The sequence below is a fragment of the Anomalospiza imberbis genome, chromosome 6 (assembly GCF_031753505.1).
Source record: "Anomalospiza imberbis isolate Cuckoo-Finch-1a 21T00152 chromosome 6, ASM3175350v1, whole genome shotgun sequence".
In the NCBI taxonomy this organism is placed as follows: Eukaryota; Metazoa; Chordata; class Aves; order Passeriformes; family Viduidae; genus Anomalospiza; species Anomalospiza imberbis.
Genome location: NC_089686.1, coordinates 51,511,195 through 51,528,940, shown reverse-complemented (window position 1 = coordinate 51,528,940; position 17,746 = coordinate 51,511,195). Strand labels below are relative to the sequence as shown.

The 17,746-nt window shown below is 39.8% G+C and overlaps 1 protein-coding gene across 3 annotated transcripts in view; it reads left to right on the top strand.

Annotated features, from left to right (window-relative positions):
* Nucleotides 1-17,746, top strand: part of TRIM66 (tripartite motif containing 66) — a 44,118-nt gene that overhangs the window by 6,915 nt on the left and 19,457 nt on the right. For 2 of the 3 annotated variants that reach the window (XM_068194156.1, XM_068194154.1), the window contains exons 2-10: nt 2,801-2,904; nt 6,693-6,840; nt 11,004-11,136; nt 11,376-11,492; nt 12,265-12,379; nt 13,170-13,316; nt 13,443-13,560; nt 14,508-15,367; nt 17,203-17,364. In XM_068194156.1, coding sequence (XP_068050257.1) covers nt 2,801-2,904; nt 6,693-6,840; nt 11,004-11,136; nt 11,376-11,492; nt 12,265-12,379; nt 13,170-13,316; nt 13,443-13,560; nt 14,508-15,367; nt 17,203-17,364 — 1,904 coding nt within the window. The remainder of the gene's footprint in view (nt 1-2,800; nt 2,905-6,692; nt 6,841-11,003; nt 11,137-11,375; nt 11,493-12,264; nt 12,380-13,169; nt 13,317-13,442; nt 13,561-14,507; nt 15,368-17,202; nt 17,365-17,746) is intronic. The other variant, XM_068194155.1, reaches the window with a different exon arrangement.

Here is a 17,746-nt window from a genome sequence, read left to right as displayed (position 1 = left end):
AGGCCTTTTTCTTCTAATTTTTCCACTTTACTACAACGAATAGTAACTTCAATAGTAACCTTTATTACCTTGTGTACTGTGCTGATAGAAGCTGTCCTTGCTGGGACAAAGCCCCATGCCTTTGTTTCCCAGTCAGCAGCTGTTCCCAGAAATGTTTTGTGCACGCTCACCCTTGTGGCAGGCAAATGAGAGAGGAACTGAGAGAGTCGTGGCTTTCTTACTTCAGAAAATCACCTATTGGCTATTTCCCTCTTGGCCCATTTGCAGAGTATTCTGTAGCCTCAGCGTGGAGGTTTTCTCTCACTGTTAGCCAAATCAAGAGCTGGCAATGCTGTTATGGGAGGAAGAAACTGGTTCCAATCCCCAAGGGCTCCAGGTGGCTCTGTGAAGTCATGAGCTGGTTTCCTCCTGACTGCACTGAGAATTAGAGCATGTCCCCTGAGACTTATCTGAGAAGCTGCCTGCAGAGCAGGTATCTTGCTTCCTAGCTCATCAATCAGAATGTGTCTCTCTTTTTATTCCTGCTGCTGTTCCAGCTGTGCCACTTCCTACAGGGCTGGCAGGGAAGCTTGAGGAGTGTTTCAGCTCCCAGGAATTAGAGCTGCAATTCACCAGTGCTTGTCGTAAGCACCATTTACAAGGAGTAGGGGGCACTGTCAGTGTAACACAGCTTGTCTGGCCTCCTCCTGCTTTTGCATGTCTCCAGAGAAGACAGCTGTTAGTAGGCACCTAAAAGTCTCATTATACTCAGTAATTTGGGAAAGCATGGAGAGGTTTCAGTGCCACAAATATAAGAGAATTGTGTTGTGCTAGGGTGTAACGTGAAAATGGGATTAGCTGCAAAAATTGTAGCTAATTCAGATACTTTTGCAGCTTCCGTCCTTATAGGAAGTTGAGGAACTGTGGAGGAACTGTTTAAAAGACTTTTTCATCTTTCTGCTGTTGTCTTTATCTGATAATTTTTTAGCACCCTTGTAACTCATGCCAGCATACACCCTTAAACAAGGCTCATTTTGCATGCCTGATGAGCAGAGCACTGGAAATTGCTTGTGTTGCCCTTTCCCCTGGGGTGGCTTCCCCTGGACTGGCTGAGCAGCACAGTCGCCTGTGGGCACAGCCTGTTCCTTGTCATGTCTGTATGAACCCTCAGGGCTGTGTGAAATGCACAGTAAAATGAATAGTTTAGGTAGACTGTGGTCTGCTGCTTGGGCCCCCAAACCCAGTTCTGTTGTAAATGCAACCTTAAAAAAAAATAGAAAGCAATTGTGCTTTTGCTTTCATTTAAGATTTGGGCTAAAAAGGATCTAAACCTCATGGAAGTGGTTCTTAGGGATAATCTTAAAACAAGACGTTCCAGAACTCAGAGTTTCCTCAAAGCATTTGTGAAGGGAAATGAACGTGTTCATTCATCTGAGTAGTGCTTTTGTCAGAAGTGGAAATGTAGGTATGTTTTGGGGTCTGTGTGTCCCTGTCAATGTAAAATGCTGTTGTTAAAGTTACAGTAGCCCAGCTCTGAAACTGAGGACATTCAGAATTAGCATCCTGCCCCTGGGCAGAGACTGCAGGAGCCATTCCCAAGAGACAGGTAATACCAAGCACCTGGAAAACAGTAGAGGCTCCAATAGTGGTGTAATGTGAAGAGTAATAGACAAGGTTTAATTAACTTACAGTGCACAAACAATTTTGAGTTAAGGAAAAAAAGCACATTGAACAGTAGAATGTTATCATTGATCTTGCTTTAAAACCTTACTTTAGGTGAGTTTAAACCATTTAGTCATTGAAAATACTGTTGTCAGTGATCATAAATAGATGACTTGGCAAGGTGAGCATAGCATGGAAATTCCGTTTTTAAGATAATGTAAAAAACATAGATTAAAAAAAAGATACACCTTGATAAGTTGAAATAGACTGACACACCACCACCCTCTGTAAAGGACTGTTTTCACATCTACAGTAGTTTTCAGGAATGTGGTCAGAAAAATGCAGTGTCCTTTTCCAAAAAACCCCAAACCAACACAGTCAAGTATAATAGAGCTCCTAGGCCAAGAAGTCAAGGGATGAAACATCAGAGGTGCAAAAATGCAGGTGCACAGTTATGGACACCTGCTTGAACTCTTGGTTCTCAGACCGGGCAGACACTGAGATTCACCCAGTTGTGCTTAGTTATTAATGAGGGTGGAGCAAGGTTCTGCTGCTCGCTTTGCTTTGAGGGAGATCATGTTTTGCCACCTCTGGATTTACTATAATAATTTTTCTTATGAAACTTTTTTTATCCTTTATCTTTCTTCTGACTTGTTTCTTCTGCCAACAGCGCATTACTCCCCCAACACTTCGCCTGGATTGCATCCTGCACTGTAAAAGTGGTCTTAAGGAGTTTGTGTTTTATGCTTGGGTACTCCTCTGGTGGGGTAAAGCTGATCCAGAGCCACAGAAAATCTCAGAAAGCACAAGTAGATTTGTAACAAGGTGGTACAGTTTAAAGTGCAGCTCAGTTTTAATCATCTCCAAGTCAGGTGAGAATTTGGACATGAAGATATCATCAATAAACATGGAAATTAGTCAGCTGAAATATGGTGTTTTTCTGGGAATTTTGTTGCTTTTTCTTTTCTGTATATTGAACCAGATCTAGTCACTTAGGGCTTGAAGAATGCCTTAGTTTCCTTGAACTGCCCCTGTGATACAAAAAAAACCACAACACTGAAGTGTGGTGGTTTATATAATTTCCTGGTTCACATGGCTGGTGTGCATTGCTTTATTTCTGGTGGTTTTCTTTTTTTCTTTTTTTTTTTTTTTAATTCAGGTATCCTTTCCTGCCCTGTGTGCAAACAGACCTGCTTTGAAAGGGATGTAGTTAAGAATTTCTTCCTCAAGGACTTTCCCATTGGTGATTCAGCTATGGCAAAGGTAAGTGAAAGCCACTAAGTTGTGATTTGTTGAAACATTGCCAGATGAGCACTGAAAACAGAGCAAATCTTGTTTTGAACAACAAAGATTCTCTTACAGTTTGCTTATGCAGCACTGTAATTACTTAATTACCCGAGATGGACATACTGCCTTCATAGTAATTTTAAAACTTTAGTTGAAGAATGAGTTTTACTCTCTGTATTTTAAATAGTGCATTAAATGTATTGATACTAATGTATCTGTGATAATCAACATATTAAGAAGGTACTGAATGTCTTGGATTCCTCATTGTCCTCTTTTAGCTCTCAACTCAAAGTAAACAATTGTGGAATTGTTAGGATTAGAAGGGATCTTTGGAGGTCATCCAGTTCAACTCCCCACCAAGGCAGGGTCACAGGAGCAGTGACACGGGAACGTATTCAGGTGGGTTTGAATGTCTCCAGAGGGAGATCATGGATCATGAAGGGCTCTGGGCAGCCCTTCCAGCACTCTGTAACGTCAGTGTAAAGGGTGACATACCTTCATCTTGAGGTGGAACTTCCTGTGTTTCAGTTTATGGCCATTGTTCCTCATCCTGTCACTGGGCACCACTGAGAAGGGTCTGGCACCATCCTCTTAGCCCACCTTTGAGATATTTATAAGCATTAATGAGATCCCCTCTCAGCCTTCTCTCAACTAACCAGGCCCAACTCCTGCAGCCTCCCCACATTGGAGAGATGCTCCAGACCGCTCATCCCCTTTGTGGCCTCTGCTGGACCCTCTCCAGTGGCTTCTTGTCTCTCTTGAGTTATGGAGACCAGAAATGAGGAGAATTCTCTGGATGTGGCCTCTCTGGAGCTGAGTAGAGGGGATGATCCCCCCTCTCTACTTGCTAGCCACAGGAGCTGACTCTTGACTAAATTTTTACACCAACATCACCCATTAGGTCACATAAGCAGTTATAATTTTCTGATTGTCTGTTTAAATGATAAAAAAAGTCACATCATATTGCAGTTTCCCACTGGGGAATGGATTCAAAGGAAGGTATTGGATTACTACTTTTGCCTTGAATTTGCACTGTACATAGGTGGATTTAACTTCTGTTAAATACCCAGTGAACAGGCAGGACTATTTTCACAGCTGTGTAGTTGCCATTAGTTTGGGTGGAGAGGAGGAACAGAGAAAGTTGGGTACTGTTAAAAAGTAAAAAATAAAAATATGTAACCTAATCCACAGAGTATTCTGGGGACATAAAAAATAATTAAGGCGAGCAAACTGTATTGACATCTTCAGGTGTACATTGCTTGCAGAGTGCAGGCTAAGTTGATCTAAAACAAGAAGGGGTGGATTCACATGCACTCTCCAAAGAGAGGAAGAAAATTCAGAAGAAGATACTGCTGAGTTTTTAAAATGCACTTATTATGCTGGGACTTCTTAATTACTGTGACTTGCATAATTTACTTTTCAATGAGAATATGTGTAAAAAGGAAATCAAATGAAATTATCTAATGTCTTCAAAAGCATTAGATTGCCATCCTTAAAAGAAGGTTTTTCTTTTCTGTAACCCCTTAAGAGTCCTAAGAGCAGTTCAGTAATGCAGATTCCTCACTGGAGCATAGGAGTACCCTAGAGCAACTTATGACCCTTCAGAGTTTTCAGCTTCCTTTTTATTGTCAAATCATGTATCTTTGCTTGCTTGCTATCTCTAACTACTACCACCACACTCCAAATTAAAGCTACAGTTTCACCACCAGTGACACCAAAAGGAGAAGCACCAGATCAGCCATCTGAGCCGCCATCATCATCTTAATTTTCCTTCTATGTTCAAATGAAAGTTTGTCAAGGCTTGTAACAAAGTGTATGGAACAGCAAGGTGTCTCAGTATGTGAGAGAGTAGAGCATGAATGATAGAATGTGCTACATGCCAGCAGCAGCAGTTTCAGAAATAGACAATTCAGAATCTCTTGCCCAAAAGCCCACTTCCACATCATAAATAATGCAACTCTGGGAACACTCTGCAACTGAACTGTTAACAGAGTGCAGTGTCAATACAAATTCCAGTCAGACTGACAACTGAACTGCTGCAGGTAAACCTGTGCTTAAACACTTTTGGTTATGGCAGAGAAGGCAGAGCATTCCTTAACTTTTTCCTAAGCTGGACCTAGGTAGGTACATTTTAGATTAGTCACTTCTTTTTATATAAGAATTTTGTTCCCCAATTTAAATATTCTTGCATTTTGGTTATATAAGTTTTATTAGGCTTTTTGGTTTAAATTATTGTATGTACCCTTTGGAAAACATTGCTGATAAGCAAATGGCTAAAATAGCATTTTGGCTTGAACAAACAATTCCCTCCCTAGACAATTAAATGCATTTAAAACTTTGCTTTGCTGTCTTATTGTCAAGAATTGCCCAACCTGTTTGAGAATGAATATTTAGAAGCTCTTGAGTAATGGCTTGATAAGTGACCTGTTGTGAAATGCCAGACCCATTGAAGGAAATGATAAAATTTAAATTAATTTTAGCAAAACAAAATTTTTTCTTGTGCTGAAGTGAATTTGAACTTGACTCACTTGTGTCACAGAATTTAGGTGGATCTGGATGTTTCACTAAGTGTTAAGGCTGTGATTGAAAACTGAGACAACCAGCTAAGAACTGCAATAGTTCTTCCTTCAGACTCTCTATTTCCTGAGCCACCATGAGGAGAAACCCTTCCCTTACACTCTCCAGAACTTGCATCAGGGGTTCTGAGCTGAGCACAGGCTGCTGTATCCTTCTTTTCACATTTCCCATCAAATAGTTGGGATGAAAATATTTCAGCTCACAGCTGGATTGAAGATCAGCTGATGCCCAGGAGAAAGGACACTGTAGGAAGTGATTTTGCCATCTATTCCTATTTGCTTGAGTAGCCCTGAGTAGAAGCAATATTGAAGATATGTATGTGTGTACATAGCTATAGTAGGTGTATTGTAATCTTGAAGGAAATGCTTCAGTTTAATGAAGTGGTGGTAAAGCCTTTTTATGCTTTCATAATGGTAAATTTACATCACTGTGCTCACTCTGCCATGAGTACCTATTTGTGGCTATGGTGAGCCAAATACATGAATATTGTGAGTTTTGAAACAAGGTGTTTTATGCCTAGAGCAAATCCTTTTTCAAGGAATTATCATTGTAGCCATCTTGAAATTACTCTTGAATTCCTTCTGGATACCAGATGTTGAATTACCCACTTCATTTCTGTGCTGCTCTCTTCATTTCCCTCTTGTGACATGTCCAGGCAGCATGACCTATATAGCAAAGGTCATTCCCTACATTGTTGAATCAATAGAAAGAATACTTAATTAAGGTTTCCAGGTGTTCCTGCGTCTTGTGTTTCCTTACCTTTTTCCTAAGCTGGACCTAGGTAGGTACATTTTAGATTAGTCACTTTTTTAATATAACAGTCTTTGTTCCCCATTTAAATATTCTTGCATTTTGGTTATATAAGTTTTTTTAGGCTCCGCCACATGTGATATCGAGCTATAAACTGAGCTCATTTCTGGTCAACTCTTTAAATATAGGAACTTAGTTTTACAGTAATAGTGTGTGGGTGTCCCCACATTGTTTTCTAGATTGTCTCGCCATTAGGATGTTTTATGTATTTTTCTCAATGTTACACAGCTACAACCAGACTTTTTAAATAACTTGGATTGCTTTAATTTGAGGACAAAAAACATGAAGTTTACCAATCTGAATCATAATCTGTTAAGGACAACATTTTGTACAGCTGATTTGTCATGCGCGTGTGTAATTGCATTTTTTGTTCTTAGAGCTGCTCCATGTGCAAAGAGAAGAGACCTGCTCAGAGTCTCTGCACAAGATGCAATACGTGGTTGTGCAGCTCATGCACAGAGGAGCACAGACATGGCCAGGAACCTGGAGACCCCTTCCTGTCCTTATCCCTGAAAGGCTGCACAGGTACTGGGGGCATACTGGAATTTTCTTTCTTCTTGTATCGGTTTTCAGCTGCAAAAGGAGCAGTTGCAGGCTCTGTGCAACAGACAGTAGGATCTGTGTGACTCAGAAGGATATGTAAGTGTCAACAAGAGATTAGGTGATTTTTCTCCAACTTTAGGGCCATTGCTACAATCAGCATTCCATGGTATTGGAAAAATGTTTGGATACTTGTGTTTGACAGATTCTCCACATGCCTTTCCAATCTATGGAGTGATGGGTCAGGAGGACTACATCAGCAACAGGCCTTGCCCTTTCAGTATTTCTGTCCCAATTTGGGTAATTTCACTGAGAAAACCATGACAAAGCAATTCTGGTGCATATGGACAAGGTGTGTGAGGGAGTCACAGACAGCAAAAGGCTGTGATCGCTACAGGATGTTCCTTTCAATTTGTGCTTGAGCAAGCACAAATTAAATCCACTGGCAAATATGTCTCATCCCTATACAATGGTAATCTACAGAAAGTATTATCATCTCCTATTATTAGTCATTATTTTCTTTACTTCTGTGTCAGAAATCTGCTGCAGAGTATGCTCACATAAACTTATATAAGCAATTTTTAGCTAAAAATAAGAATTTGTGCTGTGTGCTTCATAAGGAAGATGGACAGAAAAAGGAATGAAAAAGCCCACTGATTATTTTTATTTTATTTTCCTTTAGGACTTTTCTTGTAGAAGACGTGATTTGCTATAGATGGAGTTTTATTAAGTACCGGTGGTCATATCAAGCAGAGTTTGAGGAACTTGAGACAAAATATACAATTGCTAAATAGAGTGTAAACAAAAGAAGTCCATAAGAATGTTAATAATAAAAATCACAAGTTACATTTAAATGGTTTTTTGGGTCTTTTCTAAAGAATAATATAAACTGAAGTCCCCCAGTTTCCTCTCAAATGTCCTGATTGGATGGACAATATGTTTTTCTTATCAAGTTGATGACAAGATAAGGACTGTGGTTTTGAGGTTCGAACTGTTTATAATTTTATGTCACTTTAGCAAAGATTACCAGCTCATATTGTTAACAAATACTGGTGAGAAATCATGTGTGGCTTAGCTGTGGGTCTGTATGTGCTCTATAAATAAAAAGATACAGACTCATAAAAACATGAAAAAGAATTTTAGCTTAGTACTAAATTCCATGTGTTGAACAAAACATGAACAAGGAGCTTGGTAGTTCATATATAGACTAGTTAATATAGAAATTATTTGGAATGTAATTTGTGCTTTTGTATTATTTTTATTACTATTAATGTATGTTTTATCTATTTACAACAGATATGCCTTCAGAACTGTTCAAAGAAAGCAAATACTGGGATATAGTAGAACTCAGTCTGTTGTTTGGTTTTTTTCCTTCTGGAAATAAACACACAGCATTGTCAGTCAGGAAGGATTTATGTGGTGCAGGGTGTTCTGAAAACAGCCACCTTCTTTGTAAGTTCTTGAAACTATTAAGTCTTGCACTTTCAAACTGTTCTATCTTTTGCCATTTCCCTTGTAAAAGCCAGACCTTCTTCTGGCAGTGTTAGAATCCTCAGGTCAGAAATGAAGTAAAGTAGCAAAAAACCTTCACCAAACACATTAAATCCTTCCTATTTCTATTAATTTTAATAAACTATTTTTTGAGCTTTTCTTGAGAGAAATCTGAGACATTGAGAATTATGGAAGTGGAGGCAGAGCTCTATTAACTAAGATTGCATTTCCAAAATTGACGTAAACTGATCAGAGAAGCAGAGATTTAAAAATTTCTGTTAATTATTCAAGAGATCCACCTGAGATAAAGAAAATATAGGCTGTAGAAAATGGTAACTCAAATGATAAATTAACAGAATTTAGGGCAGCTGAGCTTTCTCTGCTCACCAAGGGAGGTTCTTTTTAAGAAGCTAAAATGGGGAGTTGTGGTTAGGTATTTCTTCTATAAAAACCAGGGTTGTGCACTTGTTTAGTACCTGATTTCTAAGTATGAAACTTATTTCAAAACTGAAAAGTGTTGCTCTGAGCTGAGTAAAAAGTAGGTCAAGAATAATACCGTGGCTCAGTGGTAGTTCTCACTGATATGTCAATTGATTCAGGGGATTACTGGTGGCAGAAGCTGTGGGTCTGAGTTGTAATTAGATAATACTGATTTTATTCTTAGTTTGCATTTGAAATCTACTTGTCTCTTAAATCTGACATGGTATTAAAAAAACCCAATGAATTCTCTGGGATGACTGCAATCACCCAAAGGCTAAAGAACCCTTTAGAGAGAGAAAAAATGGGAAATCATTATATAGGATTGTAACTTCAGTATATTGGACCTTAAAGACCACATCTCATTAACAGTTTGAGTTTAATATGAAAAACTTGATCTTGAGTTTACAGAAAAACAGCTTGTATTCTCTGCAGCTACTGAACACTTTGAAAGGCTTTTTCAGCCCATAAACAGTCAGAAAGTTATTATGGTCTTTTTAATTTTTCCTTTTCAGGATGTAAAATCTGATCACATAGGGGGTGATCTTTGACATCCTCCTTGGATATATATTGGCTGTACTACTTTATTTGCTTGACTGCTGCAAGTCAGTTTATTTGATTGTTTTTAATATGAAAGTACATATTTGCAATATAATCAGAAAAAAAATTTGCTGTCAAGGTGAATTTAATTTGATCCCTTCTAGTAGAAAATATTGCAGTGGGTTAAAAAAACCTAATCTAATTTCCTCCTTTATTAATGCTAGCATTTGATTCAATAATGACTTAAACCAATAAACTTCCCTGAAGAATAAAGCATGGTACTGCAGTAAATAATTCATAACAATGTAAGCTATGTAAGGCTGTTACATAAAATCTTGGCCTAATCTGTCACAAATTATCTTCTTGCACATTGTTAAGAAGGTGGAATGAAAGTTAATTGAACTGGAGGAAATAAATCAAGCTCCTCAGAAATATTTAGAGTAGTTAGCAATCTAAAAACTGGGAAATTTGACATGTGTTTTTTTAGAGAGTGGCATGGATTTTCTCCATATTTGTGTTGTCATTGTCAGCCATGAGATTTTCTTAGCCTTTCTACTTCTCTGTTGTGAATTTTACCATTTGAAAATGAAGTGGCTGAGCCAGTATAGCTTGCTGTACTCTGTGGGTCAGTGAAATTGCAATAGTTATCACTTTGAATCTATGAAAGGCTTCATTTTGCTACAGGATGAGAGTATGGTCTCTGCATCAGGTGTTTTTTTTTTTTTTTTTTTTTTTTTTATGTATAGATAAAAGGTTTGGTGTGGGAAAATGGAAATATTTCTTCTTATTTCATATGAGCAGATAATGATGTATAAATTATTAATGCTGCTGCAAAATTTAATTTTTTTATCAATATGTGTTATCTAAGAATGCTTGTTTTGTTTAATTTCTCACATGTTGATAAAGAGTATTGGGATTGTGTCTATGTTGGATTACTGTAAGGAAGCAACCGAGCTTTTCTTTGGTGGTAGAGGGTTGGCTTTGCCATGGTTTATCTTTGTGTTTTTCTGGCATCTTTTGTTGACAGTGTTCTTTCTTTCTAAAACAATTCTACTATTCAGAAAAAGGCAAGAACAAATTGTACAGAAATAATGCTTCCACTTTGCATGCCTGCTGTCCATTCTTACTCTTTATCATATTACTCTTTAGAAAATCCATTTCAGAACAGATTTTAGGACCTAATATCAGCCCCAGCTGCTGAAGTTTATGAACTGCATTGCAACAAACACAAATTTGGAAAACAATTGCTCATGTGACTTTTTAAGAACAAAGGATTTCCTTGCTTCTGCTGTGACTGCAAGTTTATTTTAATATATTTGCTATTCTACATTTTACAATAGTTTTGTTGAGTGGTTTACCAGACCAGGGCATTTGAAGTTGTGAGGCAGGTGCTCCAAATCATGATACTTTAAACTCACAAGAGTTTAGAGGACAGTATGATTTGTTTTGATGGCTTGTTCCTGGTGTGTTCAGTTTGTAGGATGTGTAAGGAAAAAATGCAAACAAACCCAGCCTCAGATAGTCAGATGGTTCCTGGTTCTGTGCCTTTAAAAAATGTTATCGAGACTTGACATGAAATGGTGAGTTACTGTCTTTCTGAGCTCTCCTTGTGGATGACAGCCTTGTTTTGCATTCCTCAGCAGCTGAAGATGAAGGAAGGGAGTTTTCCTTGTTCTGTCCAGTACACCCTCAAGAGGCACTGAAGGTGTTTTGTGAGACGTGTGACACCCTCACCTGCCGCAGCTGCCTCCTGTCAGAGCACAAGGAGCACAGGTACCAATGGGGCTCACCAGCACTGAACACTTTTCATCTGTGTTTTCACTCTTTTCACTTGTGTTTGCCAGCTGAAGCTGCAGGCTGCTCTGAATTTAAAAGCCACAGCAAACTCAGCTCAGTTGTCTCACAGGTGATTTAGCACAGGGCTCACTGCTCTGGCAGAAACCGTCCCTGCTCTCACCTGTTCACTCATGAACTGAGAAACCACAGTATGACAATTTCCCCTTATTTCACAGGTTCAGGCATCTTGATGAAGCTCTGCAAAATCAGAGAATTATCCTGGAGAATGTCATAACTAAGGTGGAGGAGAAAAAAAATGGAATTCAGGTTTCAGCCAAACAGATTGAAGACAGGTAATTGCTACGCTTTCTTTTTTTTTTTTTTTTTTTTTTTTCATGGAAGTAGGTGATCTGTAAAAATAATATTTTCACTAAATGTAGTTTAACAGAATTGAAGGCAGCTTCTATTTTTTTCTTGGAGGGTAGAAAAGAATAGGAAGATTAAAAGTATCAAATTAATGTTTAAGTGGTACTGACAAGTCATGGCACTGTAATACACGATTCCATACTCTTTGTAAGGCATGTGACAGCTGACTTCAGAGTTAAGATTTCTTTGTATAATCTGTTTCTGAGGTATAATTTGACAATATTGCAAATAAAGATAATTTTTACAATGCCTTATTTCTTCAAGAAACCTCAAAACAAGGTGCAATTTTACCAAGATGAATATAAAAATATTTAATTATTTGAACTGGATTTCAGCTACTGATTATGCATTTAGTGGCAGTTGGATCTCTCTTCTGCATTAATAAAACCATTTCAAGAGTACCAATCTATTTATACTATTTATAATCTAGTATAAACTGGAAGTGTTGGATATATTGTGTATGTATTTGTTGAAAAAGATCTAAAGGCTGTTCTTGGCATAATGTTTGAGAGAATCCATCAGCATTAGCATGTCGCATCCAGAGAGGGGTGGTCAGGGTTCAGAGAAGTGGGGGAGAACTGATGGGAAATGATACAACTTTCACTGCAGTTCTGTCAGTAGACAGATCAGTTCTTGTAGCAAATAACTGCTGAGCAGTGAATAAATCATACATCAGGGATATGTACCTCTTAACTATAGGTTGCTCGAAGTAAAACATCTGTACAAAAAGGTGGAAAACCAAATAAAAATGGCCAAGATGGTTCTGATGAATGAAATCGATAAACGAACAAATATCCTTCTTGAACAACTGGAAGTAAGTAAGGCTAGTTTCATTTGATAGCTTGGGAAATCAAACTAAATTAAATTTAATCCCTGTGCCAGTGGAAAGAATATAGACTGTGGGAGCTATTGTCCCATTCCGTATATTTTTTTCATATTTGGGGTTTTTTTTTTCTGCAGAGTTTGATGTGGAATCAATGGTTGACAAAGATTCAGGGCGAAGTGGCAAAATATTTCCTTATCATGAGTTAACCGCAGTTTCTAATGCATTTACAAAGAATACGTGTGCACCTTTTGAGTACTTAGAAAACAAACCAGCTTCTGATTTTGATGTTTAATTTGTAGGAGCCCACTAGCAGCACAATTTCAGAAATGACTAGAACCCTATTTCAGAAATGATTCTTTGGTCTAATTTCTGTAACAGAACTTTTGAGTTTTGACTCTTCAGTTTTTGCATGTCCAGTTGAAGTATGAGATTTTATTTTGAAATGTGCTGAGGAGAAAAATTGCTGATCAGAATTTCCAGACAAGAAAGTGGCCCAGGTGCAGATTTGATCCAACACCTTCAGCTTTCTTGGGTTATGTTATTCTACTAAACCAAGGCCAGAATGATGCAGATTGTTTGCTCCTGGAGAAGTCATTGCTCTTCCTGAATTTAGACTTATCTCCTGAGCTGGATTGGCTTCCTTTCTGTGATGGGTGGTTTAAAGAGATTGTGAAGAACAGTACTGCTGCAAATACTCATAATGTAGTGCCAATGATTGCATCTGTTATGTGTGTCTGAAGAATGACAGCCCTTTTCTACTGATTCATGTTATTAACAGAAAATCACCAGTGAGAGGAAGCAGAGGCTGGAGCAACAGCTGCAAGGTGTTGTGGTCTTAGGCAGAGAGGTAGAACATGTCCAGAACTTCATCAGCTGGGCCGTGTGTAGTAAAAAAAACATCCCATTTCTCTTCAGTAAGGAACTGGTAAGAGCAAGGCTTGTTGTGCAGTAATTGTGAGAACTGTTTTAAGGTTCTGATGTTGATCAAATGAAACATTTTTCACCATCTTAGAATTGTGAATAAAATCATTGTTCTTTAATGTGTCACCAGATTGTGTTTCAGATCCAGCGCTTGCTGGAGACAAACTGTAACACAGATACAGGCCCTCCTCTGAAGATCAGGTTTGCTTGGGATCCCTCCTACTGGACTAAGCAACTCTCCAGTTTGGGTAAGAAAATTATAGTAGGCAAATTCCCAAAGCTAGGCTAGACAGATGCAGACAATACAGTACCTCCCCCTAAAGGGACATCCAGTTTTGAAACTCTTGCTATGTTCTGAAGAAAAATGAGTGTAACTGAACTTTCCTGTTTTTCTCTCCATTCCTATCCACTCACCAGAAGACCATTGAGGTGTCTGGTGCTTTCACTCTCTTAGTGGCCAAATGAGCTGAGCACTGTTGAGACACTTGCAATTGAAAGGCACAAAGATGGTTTTAAGACACTGTTTGTACAACAGTTACAGTGTTACCTATATAACAGATGTCCATACTGTGACTTTGTTTCCCAGCACCTACAGATTTCCCAACTGCGATGGGTTTTTACTGTGCATTCAGCTCAATGGGTTGATCACTGATCTAAAAGAGCAGTTCTCTTCCCATTTTAAGTTATTAAAACCTAAAAGGGATAAAACACTATCAAAAGTGTTGCAGGGAATAATCTCTTGATGAAAAGCATGGACAAGATCATTTCTTAAGTCACTTTTATTTCCAGCTTTTACGAGTCTCACCTACATGGCATTAATCTCCTATTTTTGTCACTTGCCCCCTGGAGGCTGTCTTTTGTACACATGCTTATGGATGAGAAGATAAGCTCATACTTCTGTAAAAATGAAAGTATAAGCCGTATCCATCAGTTAAGTTAAAATAGGGTCAATTTTTCAAAATGTTTGCTGGGTAATTCAACCGTGAGTTCCACTGACATCAGTGTTTGGTGTGAACTGAAATACTAGATAAATATTGGAAAATTTGTCTTGAATGGATGTTAGCAGACTTTGCATGCAATATTTGAATATCTTTTATATTTGAAATGTGCACGATAGTAATTTCCTTGTGTACAATTTTTATTGTATGCATTTGTCAAGATCATAGGAGGGAGTAAATTTGCTTTTTTTTCCCAGGGGGTTTCACAATGGAAGGTGGACACATATCTCACCCAGATGTGCTACTCTGTGGAAATATTCAAGGATTACAACCCTCTCTTTACCATGGGCACCACTCCCCAGCCTCCCAGCTGGAGAGCAGCCAGCCACACCAGTTCCCACCTGCGTTCCAGTGTTCTGCACCTGTGTGCTGCTCCCACTGCCTTAGCATTCCTCACCCAAACAAAGCCCAGCCTTCTTACCAAGACATGAGCCACCACAAGAGCTTCCACCAGCCTCCTACACTTCATCAGCAGCACTTCCCTCTGCAGTACAGCTTGCAGCCCCAGGACAGAGAGCCACAGGGTGCCCCCCAGCCCATGAATCTCCCGCAGGCTGGGCTGGAGCAGCAGCCATGCTCAGAGCTGGAGAACATGTCCAGGAGCATGGCAAAGTCCTTCCCACCCCAGCAGCTGCAGCAGGGTTGTGCTGGTGTGTTCCATGAGGCTCAGCAGGTTCCCACGAGCCACCCACAGGCTTCTCTGCAGACATCAGCTGTGGGAGTGCAGCTGGGCCGTGTCCAGAAGATAAAATCCAACCACGTGCTGCAGCCAACCCCGCAGCAGCAGCAGCTGCCACTGGCATCCCCCTCGGCAGGGCACAATGAGAACGCCCACAAGCAAGTTATCCAGCAGAGCCTGGACATCATGCACCATCAGTTGGAGCTGGAGGAGATGAAAAAGGATCTGGAGCTTCTCCTGCAGGCCCAGGGACAGTCCAGCTTGCAGCTGAACCAAGCCAAGCCACCTCAGCACATTCAACAGACTATAGTTGGTCAGATCAACTACATAGTGAGGCAGCCAGCCCCAGTGCAGCAACAAGTCCAAGATGAAGCACAAGTATGTTCTCTCAAAGTAATTTCCTACTGCATTTAGTCAGTGTAAGTTCAGAAATTGGGCACCTGTGAGATTTCATGTGTTTCTCTGAACTTTCTATTGGTGTCTTGTCTGTGTATGCAGCAGAGAGGCTTCATGCCTCATGCAGATTGGACCAAAATTTTCTGTAAAGTGCTGCATAACCACCCTGGGTCCCAAAGATCTGAATCTCTCAATAGACAAAGTAAGCAGCAACATGGGAGAATAAAAACACCATGTCACGATCCGCTTATTGCGGGGTGTCGTGATGGTTCTTTTCACCGATCCCAAAAGTACAAAAAGGCAAACAACAAGGGACTATCAGTTAATCACAACAAATGCACCTTTATTAGGGGCCAAAGCAGTAAATGCGATAGTGGGGATCAGAAAGGAGATAAAAGAATAGAGAGAGAGAGAGAAGCGGGGGATGGGAATAGCTACCAACACAGGCGAGATCCTCAGTGGTCCGGACGATGGGGATCCGTCTGTCGTGTCGGGGGAGTCTCCGAAGTTCTGGTCGACTCGGGGTTCCAGTTATAGTCCACAGAGGAAAGAGGGGGGAACAAGTGTAACAATGAAAGTCCATTGTAATCGCCACGAGGGAACAGGTGAGTCCACAGAAACCACCAAAGCAAGGCGAATAAAATAAAGAATAAGTCCATTGAAATTACTGAAGGGAAACAGGTCATGTCATTAGTGGTCAGACCACCAAATTCCCCTCCTCCCTATAGTAGGGGTCTCGGTCTCAGTCCTTGGGAGGAGGGTTCTCGTTCTTTATTTGTCACAGTGGTAACGAGGCAGATGAGGGGTCTTCAATGAAGGACCACGGGAGTCACCCCAAAAGTTCATTCGGCTTAAGAACGGAGATTAGAAGCAGGCCGCGCATCAGGCTGTCCCGAGCTGGGTCCATGTCAGGTCTTTGCCAAGTCCTTGCCAACTCCTTGCCAAGTTCTTGTCAGGCCTTGTTCGGAACAGCTAGCATGATGGTTCAGTGGTTCCACCTGCACTGTGTCCTGTTCTCAGCCGGAACTGCAGCGGGGGAAGGGATTCTTTCTTGTGGCAATCGGAAGGCAGAATGGAGAACAAGGGGCTTCAGACGGGCTCTTACACACCATCACTCCTCCTTTGTAAATAGGTGATTGGAGGACTGCAGTAGTTTCACTCTGCATTTCAACTATTTTTTTACTGGTAACATTAAGCCCTGAGTCCTTAAAAAGCATTAGATTCTGAATTATTATTGAAGAGAGTGAAGACAATTTCTTGGTCTGAAAGTTATTCCCCATTCTCTTGCTGCTGCATCATGTAATTTAAGATTATCATCATTATCCACACATGCTGCTGTGCTACAATTTTGTCAGCAGGGCTCATCTCTTCCCTTTTCCTCTGTTAGTAAGAAGCTTGCTTTTGAAAAAGGGACAGTCCTTGTTGGTGAACATCCAAACTACAAGGCAGATCAGCTGCAGAATAAAGTGGCTTGGAAATTCATTATAAATGGTGGAAGGGTGTCTCAGACTTACCATTGTGTAAATTCTGTGGAGCTGCTACCTTTAATAGTTCTCAAAGTAGATTACTTGCAAGAGCAGACTGCAAGCTTTTGGTGTAGCTGTACATTTCAGCAGCTTTATTTTTTTTTTTAAGAATTTATTAATATTTGAGAGAAAACTTTCTCCCTTTATCTCTCTGCTTAAGGTTTCCTTGAACATCTGTTTTAGAGGCTTTTTGGGCTTTTCATAATGTGTATGCTGTGAGTTGATGCAAGTTTATTACTGTTTTTCTTCCCGTTACTGTTGAAAAGACAAATTCTCATTTGTGATTTGTAGGTCTGTGAGAGCTCCACAGAAACTGATGCCCAGAAGCCTATCATTCCTCTTGACAAAAGTGACAATCCCTCCCTGTCACAATCACTAGATGAAGCAGCCAGTGGCAGGAGCTACTCCCCTGAGAGCACATTGCAGCAATCAACTTTCCATCCAGTGAGAAAGGTATAAAGAACTTCTTTAAAAAAAATTAAAGGGAAAAAATTATTTGATACTATTGAATGTGGCATTGGAGTTTGCAATCAGGTGGAAAAAATTAAAATGCAGTAAAAATCAGCCAAATGGCTTGTAAGTTTTGGAAGACGGTCACAACCCTAACCTTGTGTGCATCTCCCAGTAAGGTGTCAGGATGAGCAGCTCTTCTAGAGGCTGATGGTGTTTAGGTCTGACTGCCATGATTGTTAGACATGAACTGGCAAATAAATAGATGCTCTATTTCTTCACTGCTTAAATTCTGCCTAGCTTCTATGTCTAGGGATTTAATTGCTAGGACTCGCTAACTACTGTACTAGAAGTAGTTAATTTGAAAAAAATAAAGCAGGAGTCA